This window comes from Phymastichus coffea, unplaced genomic scaffold (genome assembly GCF_024137745.1).
Source record: "Phymastichus coffea isolate CEN01 unplaced genomic scaffold, Cenicafe_Pcof_1.1 PCOF00001, whole genome shotgun sequence".
NCBI lineage: Eukaryota > Metazoa > Arthropoda > Insecta > Hymenoptera > Eulophidae > Phymastichus > Phymastichus coffea.
In genome coordinates this window covers 14,599,164-14,616,564 of record NW_026706812.1, presented here as the reverse complement: position 1 = coordinate 14,616,564, position 17,401 = coordinate 14,599,164, and the positions used below count along the sequence as shown (strand labels likewise).

At 35.0% G+C, this 17,401-nt stretch overlaps 1 protein-coding gene across 9 annotated transcripts in view; it reads left to right on the top strand.

The window, feature by feature from the left end:
• LOC131663027 (TBC1 domain family member 22B) overlaps window positions 1–17,401 on the top strand; it is a 224,426-nt gene that overhangs the window by 170,864 nt on the left and 36,161 nt on the right. For all 9 annotated transcript variants that reach the window (XM_058933515.1, XM_058933241.1, XM_058933335.1 and 6 more), the window contains 2 exons: window positions 7,125–7,374; window positions 7,931–8,154. In XM_058933515.1, the coding sequence (XP_058789498.1) occupies window positions 7,125–7,374; window positions 7,931–8,154 (474 nt within the window). The remainder of the gene's footprint in view (window positions 1–7,124; window positions 7,375–7,930; window positions 8,155–17,401) is intronic.

Genomic DNA, 17,401 nt, shown 5'->3' with positions numbered 1-17,401 from the left:
AACGGTCGGCAGCATCACCCCCGATAACATCGTGGCTCTGATGCTGCGTGAACCCGAATGGTGGCACTTAGTCGCTACCTATACGGAAACTATACTGAGACGTAAGAACGCGACGTAACGAAATACGGAGGAACGACACGAACGGACGAACACAGACAGAACCCCCCAGTCAGAAGTAATATCAACATAGTCCCTGGCTGGGGGAAGGACAACAAGGAAATGGCGGTTTAGTGGGTAGGCCTGTCTTTTTTTTGGCGAGTCCCACATACCCCCTTAGATATCAAGACTAAGGGGAAAAAAATAATAACCCAATACCTAAGATAAATAAACGTTCGATTATCAAAGTCGTTTTTGATTTATCATTACGTGTGTTCGTGCCACATTTAGTAACGTGAACCAATCTAACCAATGTATGCAAAGAGGGAGTGTTCAGTCTACCTATGCAAGGTGAGAATGCTGAGCCGATCAAGACATGAGTGTTGCTACCCAGCTAATTAAGGCAAGGTATTAATTTCGCAGCCAATTAAGGCAAGGTGGGAATGCCCAGCCAATGAAGGCGAGGTATTGATTACCCAACCAATTAAGGCAAGGTGGGAATGCCCAGCCAATGAAGACATGACGATGACTACAGATAGAGTTATGGTCAAGGTTGTAACATAAATATTTATCTCATAAATTGTTCAAAAATTTCGCCGCTCAAATTTATACAGTGTTGAATTCTACGTTCGAAGTTTTCAACTGTGGACAACAAAACGTAACACGGAATAGCTCTACAAGCTTGTATGATGCGTTACATCATATCTTGCCGTGTTGTTGGTTGCTGTGCATAAACAACACTTTTCAAATTGCCCCATAAAAAGAAATTTGGACTTGTTAGATCTGATGATTTTGGAAACCACTCAGTAACGTCACTACCAATGCCTATCCATCGTCTTCGGTATCGTTGGTTCAAGAAGTGACGAACTATCAGTGAGCGATTACCCGGTACACCGTCCTGTTGAAGTCATAATCGTCGTCTTGTTTCCAAGTCCACATCTTCCAATAATTCTCATAATTCATTCTGCAGGAAATTAAGATATGGTGCGCCGTTGACATTTCCATCGAAAAAATAAGGTCCTATCAGATAACCATTTATGATACCGCACCAAACTACGAGGCTCCGTCTATGCTGATTATCAACATGACGTACCCAATGAGGGTTCTGGATAGACCAATAATGACTATTATGGCGATTGAGTTGCCCATTACTATGTAATGTAGCTTCGTCCGAAAACATTACGTATCTGAAAAATTCAGGATCTTCACGAATCCTTATTTGTGCCCAATTATAGAATTCGAGTCTGCGGCGGATATCATCTGGCATCAACGCTTGAGTCAAAGTTATATGATACGGATGGAATCTATGAAGCCGCAAAATTCTACCGATTGTTGTTCTTCGCATTCCAGTACGTCTCTGAATTTGGCGCTAAGAGATATGATGATCCAAATCAACCATTGCCAAAACAACGAGAATTCATGGATCATTGTTGTTCTGTCTCACAATGCGACGACGATTTCTGCGTATTCGTGGTAGACGTCTCTCTTTTCGTTCAATTATTCGGATTCTCACGTGGTTTGGGTAGCGAAGCCTCCCTGGGTAATTTTAACGGTAATATCTTACTGCAGCACGATATCGGCCTTGAATGCCCTGAGGGATAACAGAATATCAACAATTTCGTTTCTCGAATAATCTGGCATATTTGGCCCTTTTGAGTCGCTAGACACTAAGAAATTTCCACGTGAACTATCCTGAGAAGGACTTTTCACGAGGCACCTCTTTCATAAATAATACTAAAGAAGTGTTATTTTCCGATTTAGTTGAAACTCTGTAGGCTTGTCCGGAATCACGCCAGAAAAGAGAATAAACATAATTTGTTTTCCTACAAAATTATTTTCAAAAATTGATTCTACGGGAAAAATTATATGTAACGTATGTAACGTTTTTTTGTCAGACTTCAAATGATTACCTTTCGATAATTTGTTCAAATAACTTTTGACAAATAATTGTAAGTGGCAAAAGAAGAAACACGCGTATTTTTTTTCGATTTACCTACGATTGGCATAGTTAGTTTCGCGCTATCTTGCCCAGGTTTGACAAGGGCCTTAATGGATTAAGACAATGTGGGAGTGACCAGTTTAACTTTCTTTCCAAATACGAAATAAAAAATGTTTTTGAAGCCGACTTGGTAGCCAGCCAAGTTAGACAAACTTGTTAATAATAACGGAAGCTTATTTTCCATTTCTTATCCATTATTCAAGGCTTTATTCAAGGATTCATTCGAGATTTATTGAAGATTACGTACAATTATGTTTCATTTAATTAACGAAAGCTTATTTTCCATTTTTTAGCTTAGACACCGTCTAAACTTCTTAATTGTTGACATTCTGTTATCTCTCGGGGCGTATTCGTGGTCGACATCTCTCTCTTCGTTTAATGATTCGGATTCTCAGGTGGTTTGGGTACCGAAGCCTCCCTGGGTAATTTTAACGGTCAAGGCCGATATAGTGCTGCAGCAAGATATTACCGTCTAGTTATTGGGTTGGAGGGGCAAGATATTACCAGCAAGTTATTGGGTTATTACAATCAATCTTACCCTTGCCCGATTATCCCTATGCAGAGATGAAGAAAATAATAAATTTGACCCCTACGTGACCTTATGCGGGGGGGGGGGGGGTTAACCGCACATCACACATAATACCTTATCTAAACATAGAATTTCTCGCTCTTTCCGAATCCGGGACCAAAACTATAGGTTTCTATTCAAAAAATGACTTTGACTTTCAAATGACCTTGAATATAAATCTCATGGTCAAATTAGATTTCTGGGAAAGGTGTTCCTCATTGTCCCAAACAACTTTTGTCTGAATAATTTTTTTGTAGAACGCCAACCGTAGAAAATTTCGGGATGGTTCCTTTAAAATGGGACACCCTGTATATGAATAGATGAAAAAAATATCCGTGTTTTTTCTTTTGCCATTTGCAAACATTTGTAAAAATTTATTCAAACAAATTATCATTAGAGTCATTATTTTTAAAAACTATTTACAGCAATTGATTATACGAAAAAAATTACGAAGTAAACCTCTATCACATTTTTTCTCAAAGGTTAATTCGTTGGTGTAAAACGGTAATAATATACAATTGTTTATTTTTTTTCGATTGTACAAAGGATGGCATAGTTAGTTCGGCATAATGGGTTAATAGACCACCACACTTCAAGACCTTGAAAACAATGTGTTAGTTTACTTAAATTGCTGGATTAATCCTTGTTATAGAGTTCAAGTTGCTGTATTAGGAAACACAGTAGATAATGTCAACATAATAATATTACCATTAACATTTGAGATTTTTTTTCATATTTTATAATAATCTTGATGTCTTGGGCATAATACTCATGTTTTCAGATGCCTTATTTACTGTTGACAATTATAACGTCGTCGTAGTTTGATTTAAAAACAGCCGACAACCGACTTTAGCTGACTTATCCAGACTGTATACGCCGTGTATAATACACGCCATCAATTTTAATTTTTTGGTCCATGTAATACAAGCATACGGACTAATTCCGATTTCCCGCCATTCAAAGCGTCCAAGTTATTTATAATTTTTATTTAAAATCAGTAACATATAGCATAAATGTAAATACGGAAGATTACGAGGGAAATAAAAATCTTAATTTTAAGACATTGAATGTAAACATGCAACAACAATTTTTCAATAAAACAATCATTGAGTAGGTAAATGGAAAAACACAATTTTTACCTATTTCTCGTTTATAAATAAAAAATAGGAAATTATTATTGAAATGAGAGACGACTACAGCTATTAATTCGTTTTCACTTTTTCACTGACAATTTCCCTCAAAAACCGGGGGACTATCTTCCCAGTTCTTCCGGAAATACGAGTGTAGTCGGCATCTATAACGTCTAATCCTAATTGTTCAAACAGGTTTTTTATATATTTTTTATCTTATAATTTTTTATAATTTGTAACAGTCGATAATTTTACACAAAAATCATTTTATTATTGCTGGATCTGTTGTAGAAAGCTCGTTACAGCTAACTTTTATTTCTTAGATATGGTAATATAATTATAGAAAATTTACTCAATGTACTAGAAATAAATTGATTAGACCCTATGCTGAATAAATTTTGATGACATTTTCAGAAAATATTTTTTAATTGAAATAATAATAACCATAGATCAAAGCCTTGTTCCGTGAGAATTTGATATTGATGCTTGAGAATCTCACGTATAAAATTTTTAGCCAAAAATAGTTGAAAATGAAGAGTTCGATGGTTTAGTTTGCAGCTTTTGTGCCTTACACTTGATGGTTTTTTATTCAAATTACACTTTTGATAATTTTCTATAATTTCACTCTATGGTGGACAGTTCTTAGTCAGTTCTTGTCTGTTATACTTGTTTATATTTACTAGAACGAATGTTCGTACATAAATTATATTGAATGTTGACAATAATTGAAATTTTAAAAAGTACACAAAGGCAAACATTTTGCGTTTTTATATGATTTCTACGGTTCCATAGTGCGAGGTGTGTTTAAAAAGTAAGGTGAATTTTTAAATTGGGCGAGCTACGTAGATTCGATCATCGATATCTTTTTTTATTATGTTGGTATACATGTCCTTCACATATGCTCACAGTTTCAGCCAGTTTGTATGTTTACTTTTTTTGCGAGACAGACACGTCAGACGTGTTTTTTGTGCTCCGCGATTTTCTGCTGTCAAAAACGATGGATCAAAGAGTTTGCATAAAATTTTGTGTAAAAAATTGAATTAAGTGCTTCAAAATACTTGAAATGTTGAGAAAGGCATACGGTGAATCTACTTTAAGTTAAAAAAATGTTTACAAGTGGTATAAGCTCTTTCAAGATGGCCGAAAAAATACCAACGACAAACCTCACTCTCGACGCCCCTGCACTTCAATAACTGATGAAAATGTTGAAGAAGTGAAACAAATGATGGTAAAAAATCGTCGAATCACTATTAGAAAAGTGGCTGAAGTGTCGGCATCTCTGTTGGCTCGTGTCAAGTAATTTTTTCCGAAGTTTTGGGCATGAAACGTGTAGCAGCAAAATATGTTCCGAAACTGCTTAATTTTGAACAAAAGGACCGTTGAAGGAGCATCGCTCAAGAGCTGTTAAACGACGTCAATGGTGATCCTGATATGCTCAAAAGAGTCATAACTAGTGACGGATCATGGGTTTATGGCTATGACGTCGAAACTAAAGCCCAATCGTTCCGATGGAAGACTCCAGAAGAGCCAAGACCGAAAAAATTACGTCAAGTTCGATCAAATGTCAAGGTTTTGCTCACTGTTTTCTTTGATTATCGTGGCGTAGTACATCAAGAGTTCTTACCACAAGGTCGTACGGTCAATAAAGAGTATTACCTCGAAGTTATTACTATTACTATTAGTACCTACTGGCCATCACTGCTAGTTTTCACCAGTGTTGCTGCTACTGCTTGCACTCTGCTGGCCGTTGCTATTACCGTTCGAGAAAAAGGTCACGCACATCGTCAGCACAGATTCTTGCCGAAATCCTCGCATGTTCTAGTGCTGAAAATTAGCACTGGCTGGGCGCGACCCAACCTCCAAATACAAACTCAACTCAAGCATCGGGCATGTGTCCGGAACAATTACAAAATAAGACCCGGTGAGACCGCCTCTGAAACCGTAAACTTCAAATATCGAAAAATCGGTAAAAATCGGCACCGACTACTCCTTTAAACTCTTTCTTTCGTCGACTTTATCATTACTCCTCTTGAGTTCGTATTTGCCGTTTCGCTCTCTATGTTCAGTAGTTATCGGCCCTTCCTGACTCCACCAATTATTATGTTCACCGCACCAATAGAAAAAACAGGCATAAAATGCATAAACACACACTCTTAATATAAAGTGACGAACGGATGATGGTGAAAGCCAAACGAATAATCGACAAACCGTGATTCTCCGTTGCTGATTAGGACATAGGATTAGAAAGTCGTATGTTATAGTCACGTACTTTACAATATATTTCTTATTTCCTATCCGAAAGTATGTCAAGCGCACATAAATAATTCAAGCGAAAAGATTGAGAAAAAATATAAACACGATATGAATACATACGTATATTGATGAATAACTAGCAGTGCTAATTGTTTTGACAACTTTATTCTCCCGTCACAAAGGGCCTAGCCGGGTAAGATAGTCGAATATTCCTCTCCCCCCAATTTAAGAAAAGTAAATATGCCAAAATATTCTATGTATAAAAGTATACTTTTCCTTAATTTAGTATTTATACTATTGACAAGCTTTATTCTTAAACAAGTGAATTTTGTTAGTATTTATTATGACATAATAACTTTCACGTGTCATTAGTGATTATAAATTATATCGAAACTATGTTAATACAGCAATCAACTATTATAGTTTTGCTAATTTAATCGTCTACTTCAATATTTTTTTAATATTGAATGTGTGATAGTCCATAGAAAATCGCATGTTTTCCAGGAACATAGTATACCCTTGTGAGATGAAACACAGTCCAGATTATGAAACGGGATGCTGTAGCTATTTACATCATACGCGAGAAACAAATTACAGTCAATCAGCACAAGTTATTTCAACAGTATTGAAAAACGTTCTTTCGTTAGTAAAATTAAGTCCGAAATTATGTACTTTCCAGTGAATAAGCAAGAATCACATTTTATCAAAGTCTGGTATTTTCGTGTGAAACGCATCCTACATATTATGTGCTACTTCAATTTTTTTATTTTGAGAATTTTCCTAGAAAACTACGTTATAATATAATAGAACACCTCATTGCTTCATTTTTGAGTTTTCTATACGGACTCTATTAAATTATAAAATATTTTATAATTCAGTATACATAAATTTTTAAAAATATATGTATAATTTTTTTCATATTTCATTTATGTAATCTTTTCTATAAAAACAAGTGCTATATAAAAAATCAACAAAAATATTAGGTCTTTTACGATAAAATTGATTCAGAAGTTTCTTTTGAAGAGTAACATTCAACAAATATAGTTATATAATTTTAACTAAATTACTAATGTTGTAGGGAATGAATGATCTAGTAACACCATTTTTTTTGGTGTTTCTTCAAGAGGCATTACCAATTTCCGCTTGGCAAGACATTGAGAATTATGACGTATCGTCATTACCGAAAGATCGACGTGATATCATTGAAGCAGATAGTTTCTGGTGTTTGTCCAAGTTTCTTGATGGAATCCAAGACAATTATATTTTTGCTCAATTAGGAATTCAGCACAAAGTTAATCAATTGAAAGAATTAATACAGAGAATCGATGGTATGTTATCAAAGCATTATTACGAAGCAAAGTTATTAATATGACATATTTTAACAATAGAGTTTTATTTAATTAACATACAATAATCTGATCTAGAACTTGAAAAAGTTTTATTATTAAAGACGTTCTCTTGGAAATTTAAAAAGTGTATATTTCATAAAATTGTCGTGTTGTTACATTAAAAATATCTCGAAGCTGATATTTGACTAAATGGAAATAATGTTAAAATTGTTAACATTATAATATGTTATAAAGTTTTGTGCGAACTGTAACACTATATAAGTATATTGTTTACACGATGAACAATAAATTTTAATAACTATAATTTTTCAATGAATATTGCAATCCTAATTTTTTATTATTTTAGTAACTTTTTCATAACTTATAAAAGAACATTGTAGTTTTTCAAAAAAATCCAAAGAAAATTAAATTTGCAATCGAATGAATGTACTGTAAAAAAACTTATTGTTAACCTATCTTACAAGTGCTTTTAAAAAGAACATTTTTAAATATAAATATAAAAATTTATTAATTATTAATTTTGTTGCATTCACAGTGCCTTTGCATCAACATTTATACCAACATGGAATAGATTATCTTCAGTTTTCATTTAGATGGATGAATAATTTATTAACAAGAGAATTGCCATTACATTGTACAATTCGCCTTTGGGATACATATTTAGCAGAGTCTGACAGTTTTGCATCATTTCAACTATATGTTTGTGCAGCTTTCCTTTTGCGCTGGAGAAGACATCTACTCCTTCAACCAGATTTTCAAGTAACTAAAAATTTTACTGGTTAATAATAGTAGGATATTCAACAGTATAATAAAAAATTAATATAATATCTCATTATTCATTATTGTAGTAGTTCTGTTCAAAAATAGGTTCTCCCAAGCGAAATTACAAATTCTTATTGACCTAGCGTTTTTTATAAAGAATTCAACCTATTAGATTTCTGCATTGTAGATATCGCAAAAGCGTTTCATAAATTTGAACAATTATTTCTAGGAGCTATTTGGACTTCCTATTTATGAACGCAAATATGAGATCAAAATATTACAGCGGATTTCATAAAAAATGAACTACTTATCTCTTAATAAAGAGGAAGTTTTATAGGTAAAGCCTCGTGAGAGTCACTCTACTTTGTTTTCCACTTTTATTCATGCTCATGATATTCTCATGGCTTAGAGAATATATTTGAGAGCAATTAAATGAAATGCGCATTAAGATAGATTCGGTAGATCTGGAAAGACATTTAAAATCGGATAGTAGTCGCGCACACAACCTCTTCCTAGTTTTCGTTTAGACATATAGATAATTGTCATTTTAACTATTTTACTTCATACATCTAACTATATTTTCAATAATAATGATAAATATAGCGATCATGATAAATACAAGTATCAATTGCATAAATTACTTCTAAAAATAATTTTATCCTGCTATAAAAGATACATAACAATGTGCGGCTCTTTATTTTTAGCATGTTTTAAAACGATTCTTAAACTCGGGAAGCTAGTTGAATGGATCCCGTGCGATAAAAAATGCTATTTGTATTTATTTTGCCTGTAATGAAATAATTATCCATGAATTGAAGCAAAATAATTTGGAGAGACACTTTATAGTTTATATTGGGAGTACAAATAGAAAACCGCCGTTTTCCCATAGGTGGCGTCAGCATTGCACGTCGGTAAAAAATTGTTAACAGGAACGTTACATAGCCAGCTGAGGCATTTGTCAACAACTCTTCATCACCTCGCTTGTCTATTTTTACTGTGCTTTGTTTTGTTCGTGCGCAAAAATGGCAAAATTCGAGCCGAACAGGAGACATTTGCGGGAAGTGTTGCTTTTTGCATTTCATTTGGGAAAAAATGCAGCTGAGGCGCGTCGAATGATTGTAGAAACTTATGGTAACAGCTGTATTAGTGAAAGAACGTGTCGGGAATGGTTCCAAAAGTTTAGAAATGGCGAGTATGACGTAGATGACAAGGATCGTCCCGGACCAGTAAAAAAGTTCGAGGATGCGAAATTGGAGGCTTAGCTTGATGAAGATTCTTGCAGAACGCAACAGGAACTTGCGGATTTATTGGGCGTAACTCAGCTAGCCGTTTCCCATCGCTTAAAATACTTAGGAATGATCCAGAAAGTGGGATGTTGGGTGCCGTACGAGCTGAAGCCGAGGGACATCGAACGGCGTCTTGTCACGTGCGAACAACTCCTCCAACGGCAAAAAAGGAAGGGTTTTTTGCATCGCATTGTGACCGGCGATGAAAAGTGGATACACTATGACAACCTAAAGCGGAGAAAATCGTGGGGTCTTCCCGGCCATGCATCAACTTCGACAGCGAAACCAAACATTCATGGCTCGAAGCTGATACTGTGTATTTGATGGGACCAGCTTGGCGTAATTTACTATGAACTCCTGCAACCACGCGAAACCATCACAGGAACCCTCTATCGGACGCAATTGATTCGTTTGAGTCGAGCATTAAAGGAAAAACGCCCAAAGTACGCGGAAAGGCACGACAAGGTCATATTTCTGCATGACAACGCTCGGCCACATGTTTCCAAGGTCGTGAAAACATACCTGGAAACTTTGAAATGGGACATCCTGTCGCACCCGCCGTACTCTCCTGACATCGCACCTTCTGATTTCTACTTGTTCCGATTGATGACGCATGACCTGGCCGAACAGCACTTTCGTTCTTACGAAGAAACCAAAAATTGGATCGATTCGTGGATCGCGTCAAAAGACGAACAGTTTTTTCGAAGAGGAATTCAGAAGCTGCCAGAAAGATGGGAAAAAGTTGTGACTAAGGATGGAAATTATTTTGAAGAATGAGATTGTAACGAGTTTTTTACAATAAAACCTCAAATTATTAGAAAAAACGGCGATTTTCTATTTGTACTCCCAATAGTTTTTTATAGTCTTTGTTAAAATTCAATATGGATTTTTTTAAAGAGACTAAATTATATTCTCATAAGTGAAGAAACGCGAAACTTAATTCGATAAAAGTATTAGGAATTTTAGATAATATTATATCTTTTAATAATACATTGTTTGTTAACATTCTCAAAATGTGTATTTCCACATTGCGGTCTCGATATTCATTAAAAAAAATTGTAAAAGGGATTTAGTGAATCGGTACTGCGTTATAGCATCGATTTTCAAACATTTTTGAAAACATATTTGTTAATATAATAACTATTCCAAACATTCGACGACCCATTATTTTGAAATCGGCCATTGTGTTACGTTATACATCGAAACGTCCATATTCTGTTGCAAAATAAATTGTTTAATTCTGAAGCGATAACCATATCCAATATTTTAAAAAGTTCTTAACAAATTTGTTACTAAAAAGGTTCTTGCCGCAAAGTAACGCCGATTTATTGAATTGTTTTTATAATTTTTCTAATGAATGTTAAAATCTTAAAAAGAACAGGCACTTCTAGCAGCATTAGTAAATAATGTAGCATTGAAAAAATTAAAATGATCAAAAATTGAATTTCGCGTTTTATCTCTTTGAGGTTATAATTTTTTCTCAATAAACAAATTATACATATCGAATTTTAATAACAATTATAAGAAACTAAACATATAGATAAGGTGTGCTGATTCTAAAACACTAATAACCCGATAAGCTGTGTCGATTGTAAAACACTTCCCCTCCCGAGCCGCCATTTCTATTTGAATCTGAAACAGACATCTTTTTTGCTATTTTAATTTTATGATTATTTATAATTTACTTTAACTTCTGAATATAATTATTATTTATTTTAACTTATTTAATCAAATTTTCTTTAATAAAAATTTATTTTAAAAAATTTTTAATTAAAAAGAAAATGAGCATTTTATTAATTTTTTTCTACGAATGAGTATAGTCATGAAGCGGACTTTTTTCGCTGATGAAAATGATATCATCACGTACGAGGGTCGTTTGAAAAGTCCGTGCAAAAATAAAAAATGCTTGGTTTTTTTTTAATAAATCTTTTTTATTTTTCAACATAGTCTCCTTTTAGGCTTATACACTTCATTCAACGCAGCTCTAATTTGTTAATCCCTTCCAAATAATAGGATTTATCCAAGTCTGTAAAATAGGCATTCGTTTCTGCAATAACCTCCTCGTTTGAATAAAATATTTTCCCACCAGCCATTTTTTCATATTAGGGAACAAATAGTAGTCCGACGGAGCCAAGTCTGGAGAATAGGGGGAATGTGAAAAGAGATGGAACCCTATCTCCATCAGTTTTATGGCCACAACTGCTGAGGCGTGAGCTGGCGCATTGTCGTGGTGGAAGAGGACTTTTTTGTGGGCCAATCGTGGACGTTTCTCTAGCAACTCGGTTTTCAAACCATCTAATAACGATGAATAATATTCGCCTGTAATGGTTTTACCCTTTTCCAGATAGTCGATGAAGATTATTCCTTGCGAATCTCAAAAGATAGACGCCATAACCTTCCCGGCCGAAGGAATTGTCTTCGCCTTTTTCGGAGCAGATTCCCCCTTGGTAACCCATTGCTTAGACTATTCTTTGGTCTCACGAGTGTAGTGATGTATCCATGTTTCATCTACAGTGATGAAACGACGCTTAAAGTCTTGCAGATTTTGCTGGAACAGCTGCAAACCATTCTTGCAACACTTCACACGATCTCGTTTTTGGTCAATCGTGAGCAATCGCGGCACCCATCTAGCGGATAGCTTTTTCGTGTCCAAATGTTGGTGCAAAATATTATGTACCCGTTCGCTCGAAATGCCTACAGTAGTAGCAATCTCACGCACCTTCACTCTTCTGTCAACCATCACCATATCTCCTGAGGCGTTTTGCCTTTGAAAAAGTAATGTTTAATCAATACACGAAATTCTTTTTCGTCCATTTTTCTTCACTCTTCTGTCAACCATCACCATATCATGGATTTTATCAATGATTTCTGAAGTGGTAACCTCAACAGGGCGTCCAGAACGTTCAGCGTCTTTTGTACTCATATGGCCACTCCGAAAATTTTGAAACCACTTATAAACCATTCTAATCGAAGGTGCACAATCACCATAATGTTTATCAAGCTTCTCTTTAATCTCCTGAAGCGTTTTGCCTTTGAAAAAGTAATGTTTAATCAATACACGAAATTCTTTTTCGTCCATTTTTCTTCACTCTTCTGTCAACCATCACCATATCATGGATTTTATCAATGATTTCTGAAGTGGTAACCTCAACAGGGCGTCCAGAACGTTCAGCGTCTTTTGTACTCATATGGCCACTCCGAAAATTTTGAAACCACTTATAAACCATTCTAATCGAAGGTGCACAATCACCATAATGTTTATCAAGCTTCTCTTTAATCTCCTGAAGCGTTTTGCCTTTGAAAAAGTAATGTTTAATCAATACATGAAATTCTTTTTCGTCCATTTTTTTACAACCACTCGTTTTCTTTGATTGAAACGCATGTACAACGCAAAGTAATTGGCCGATCTGGCTGAAACTTGGTGTGTGCTCTTCCAAGATATGCCACTAACTGAAAATAACCTTGATACGCACTAGTAGCGCCATCTCTCTGACTTTGCATGGACTTTTCAAACGACCCTCGTAATAAAAACGTTAACTGAATTTATAACATCTGCCATAGTACACCTAATAAACTTAAGCATTGAAAAAGATATTTGACAAGGTGCACTAAAAGAAGCAGTAATAATACCTATACACAAAACAAAAAGAAAATCTTTATCTAATAATTATAGGCCAATATGGCATCTCTAACAAAGCAATTATTTTTGAAAAAATTATCCACAAAAGATTTTCAAGCTTTATTGAAGATTGCAACTTAATATCAAGTAAAAAATTTGGCTTCGAGAAGAACAAAAGCACCACAGATGCATTAAATTATGTAATAAACATTATATACAAACAACTCGATCAAAGCGATCCGATTGCTATAACTTTTCTCGATCTTGCCAAAGCGTTTGATGTAGTTAACCATACAATTTTACTTGACAAATTATTTAAATATGGTATTAGAGGCAAAGCTTATAAAAAAATCTTATAAAAAATTATTTAACAGACAGAAAACGAAGAGTTAAAATAAACAATACACAGAGTCAAATGAAAACAGTAAGAATGGGAGTATCACAAGGCACAATCCTTATACCACTGCTTTTTATATTATACAGGGTCTCTCATTTTAATTTTCAGAGCCGAATATCTCAGAAACAGGCGCGGATAGCTAAAAAATTATGTATATGAAAGTTGTTCAGGATTGAGAGGGCCATGTATTGATAAACTTGGATTTTACCTTGAACGCGACCTGTCAAGATCATTTCAAGGTCAATGTTGTTTTTTAATAGGAACCTCTATTTTTGACCACGGATTCGGATTTCTCGTGAAATTTTACCTTTAGATCATGTAATATGTGTGGGGGTCCGTAGCCGCCTACCCCTTAATTGCCCCCCCCCCCCTAAAAGGTTATTTGCAGGTCAATGTTGTTTTTTCAATAGAAATTCTTGTTTTTTTTCACGGATTTAGGTTCCTTGTCAAAATCTACGTTCAGATAAAGCAACATGTGTGGGGTACGGATGATCTCCCCAATAACCTCCCTCCCTCAAGTCATTTCAATTGGAACCCTGTATTTTGTTTCTACTACGTATGTGATAGATTCAAAGTCCAGGTGTGGATAATTGACAGAAATCACCAAAATGAATCAAATTCCCGGCATGAGTGGATAGAAGGAGCGGGAGATGCAACACCTCAGGCAATAGAAATCAGCAGATCAATCACTATTGTATCATTATCATATATTTATTTTACAGAAGTTTGTTTACCTCGCATCGCCGCCCCAATACCACAATATCTAATTTCTTTAATTTAACTACGCATATTCTCTCGGATCTCCAACATACACTCGATTATCACAATTGCGTGAATTGATAACTTAGATAATTTTATTTTTTACGTCACTATTTTCCTCGCGCTGCTATTTCATTTACGGAACACAAGGGATGTAATATCTCAGAAATCACCTTCTTACGAAATACGGGAAAAACTCATCCGCTCAGGTAATACTAAATATAAATATTATAATCGCCGTGAGGAGGGAGATCCGGCGCGATTCATGCGAGTGGTTGCTTACATGTTGGTGCAGATGTACTGGCTGATATCTCGATCGTTCGCGCCCGCACGCCCTATTTTCTAGGACGATACGTGATGGCTGAATCTTGGGAGATGTCCGTGATGGACTCGTGGTCCCGCTAGTTAAAAGAGTAGTTTCTTGGCCGCGGCGTTGGTAATGACACCGAAGTTGTGCGCCATAGAGCGTAGCCTGGAGGAGCCGGAGAGGGTGTTGAGTGCAGAGATGGCGCGTCCCCGACGAGCGCCGAGTAAAAGAGGCCGAGTCGTCAGCGAAATCGTGCATCCAGCGGCAACGACGACTATTCTTCGAGCATCGCGTTCGATTGAACACGAAGGTTGATGAGCGCTACGAGCGTGATCGTACGTTTACGCGCTCGATTCAAAAGTACATGTTACAACCTATATCTTTGACTGGAGATTCAAATTCTGCATAAAATTCTATATTCAAATGATATTTCGTAAATGAATGATAAACCTCTGGTACCTTTATTTTCATACTTTCTAGTATATTTTAGGCTGTTTCTTGGTTTGCGCTGATGTAAGCATCTACAGGGCTCGATAACGTGTGAACTTACATAGTTAAAACTAGCCCTCAGCTACTTAAATTCAATGCTTCAACCTTCCCAACATCTGCAAGGTCTTACAGCCCCTAAGGAAGGGTTTATATGTTTAAAGACCAAGCCAGAGTTAAGGCAAGATTGTGTAGGAATCAAACCAGTTATGGTAAGATCGTGTAGGGATTCAACCAGTTGCAAATTTCACAATTTATACAAAATCAAAATATTGCATAGAAAAAATTCCCTTGTATAACTTGGCTTATTTTTAAAATTTTCAGTTTGAGTTTTTAAGAAAAAAATGTCCTATTATCAAACAATAGTTGCACTTGGATCGGATACGTTGATTCTTAAGAAATTTTATTGTTTTTGACTCACATAAAAAGAAAAAAGACGTCTTTAATACGCCCTTTTACAATAATTTGTATTTTTATAAAATAGAATAATTTTTATATATAGAAATAAACATAATTATCCTAATTGTACTTTCAGCAATAATAAATATAAAACTGATTACAATACAAACCATGGTGCAAGTGATAGTCTAATCTGTGAAATATTAAAAAACAAAATTATATAAACTATAGATATAACTGATTATTTGGTACAACTAACATACCAACGTTATTTTGGTAAAACAGATCGTGCTTCAATTCAACAGAAGGTAACTTAGCAATTTAATTAAGCGAAATCAAGATTTAGATTAGTAAGTAATACATCGTTATCTTCTTTATCGACGTCAAGCCCATCAGGTAAAAACAGTAATAGTAATAAAAATAATGGATAATGATAATGATATCATTATTAACGAAATATTTACTAACGATATATACAATTTAAATAAATTATTAAAAACAGAAAACAAATCATATATCAATATCAGAATCCTAAATGCTAATTATAACAAGTTACTAGTACTTATAAATAGCCTTGACAATAAACGTATTATAATAATATGTACAGAAACTTGGAATCTAATACACCACCAATAATTCAACATAGATGGATATTAAATTTATTACAATAGCAATATGAATAATTCTGATAGAGTAATAATCTATATCAGTAATGATATAATAGAGACTATAGATACAATACAAATATAACTGAGGATAATATTGTTACATTCACACGTACACTCACACAAAATAATAATAACTTTGTTATAAAAAGAACGAGAACGTATTTATTTAAAATAACCACAAATATATGTTTTTCGTCTCAACACAAAAACACACTGAGAAACAAACAACACTACTAAATCGCTTAGCAACATATTTCGTTCGAAATCAGAGGAGAATACATAACATTATTTCCCCTTTTTTAGATTGTCGTCCCGACAATCTTATAACCGAAAGAAAGACCGTCCTCTTCAAGCGGGTTGATCCTTGACTCACCCGGCCAAAGGACCCGTCTCTTGAAAAGATGATCCATCTTCATTCTTGAAATCAACGCATCATCAACTTGAAATCGTGAAATCTTAAAAATCTTCTATTTTTAAGCGGATTAATCCTTGACTTATCTGGTCACAGGACCCGTCTCATAAAATATAGAATCAACAAATCCAGGTAATATCAGGGTATCATCAGTGAACATCTATCTTTTAGGTAATTCTTGGATAGAGGTGGGGGGTTAACTTGTCGTGGTACCGCAACTTAATCCCTGCTCTAGCTTTCACTCTACAACTTACGGGAAAACCACGACTCAAAAACCGTGAGCGGAGCAGAAGAATTTCCCTATCGTGGTATGTCGCTAATCGGTCAATGTGGACAATCTTTTTTTTATGTCGTAGAGTCTTCTGGATACAGAAGACTACATCATTGATCTTTTTGATAATTGTAAAAGGACCTTCCCAATTACTCTGGAGTTTTGGTGTCCTTCCTTTGAGCCATTGAGGGTTGAAAAACCATACTTTTTGGTTGTTTGTGAAATTTATGTGTCGAGCTGTTCTATCGTAGTATTTCTTCGATCGTTGTGATGTAATCTTGATGTGTGTTCTTGCAAAATGATGTATTTTGTCGATGTTGTTCTTGAGTTTGTGTACATAGTTTTCTCGTGTATGAGGATTCTTTACTTCAGGAAGACGTCCGCGCATCAAGTCTAAGGGAAGTCTCAGGTCTAAACCGGTGTACATCTCAGCTGGACTAGTTCCAGTTGTGGCATGAACAGAAGATCTGTAAGCTAAAAGGTACAAGGCAATCCAACGATCCCAATCTTTTTGATTGTCTGATATGTATTTAGCTAAGTAGTCAAGTATTTTCCTATTCTGTCTTTCTACTTGGCCATATGATTGTGGGTGGAACGGTATTGTTCTAGTCTTTTGTATACCTAACAATTGGGATAGTTG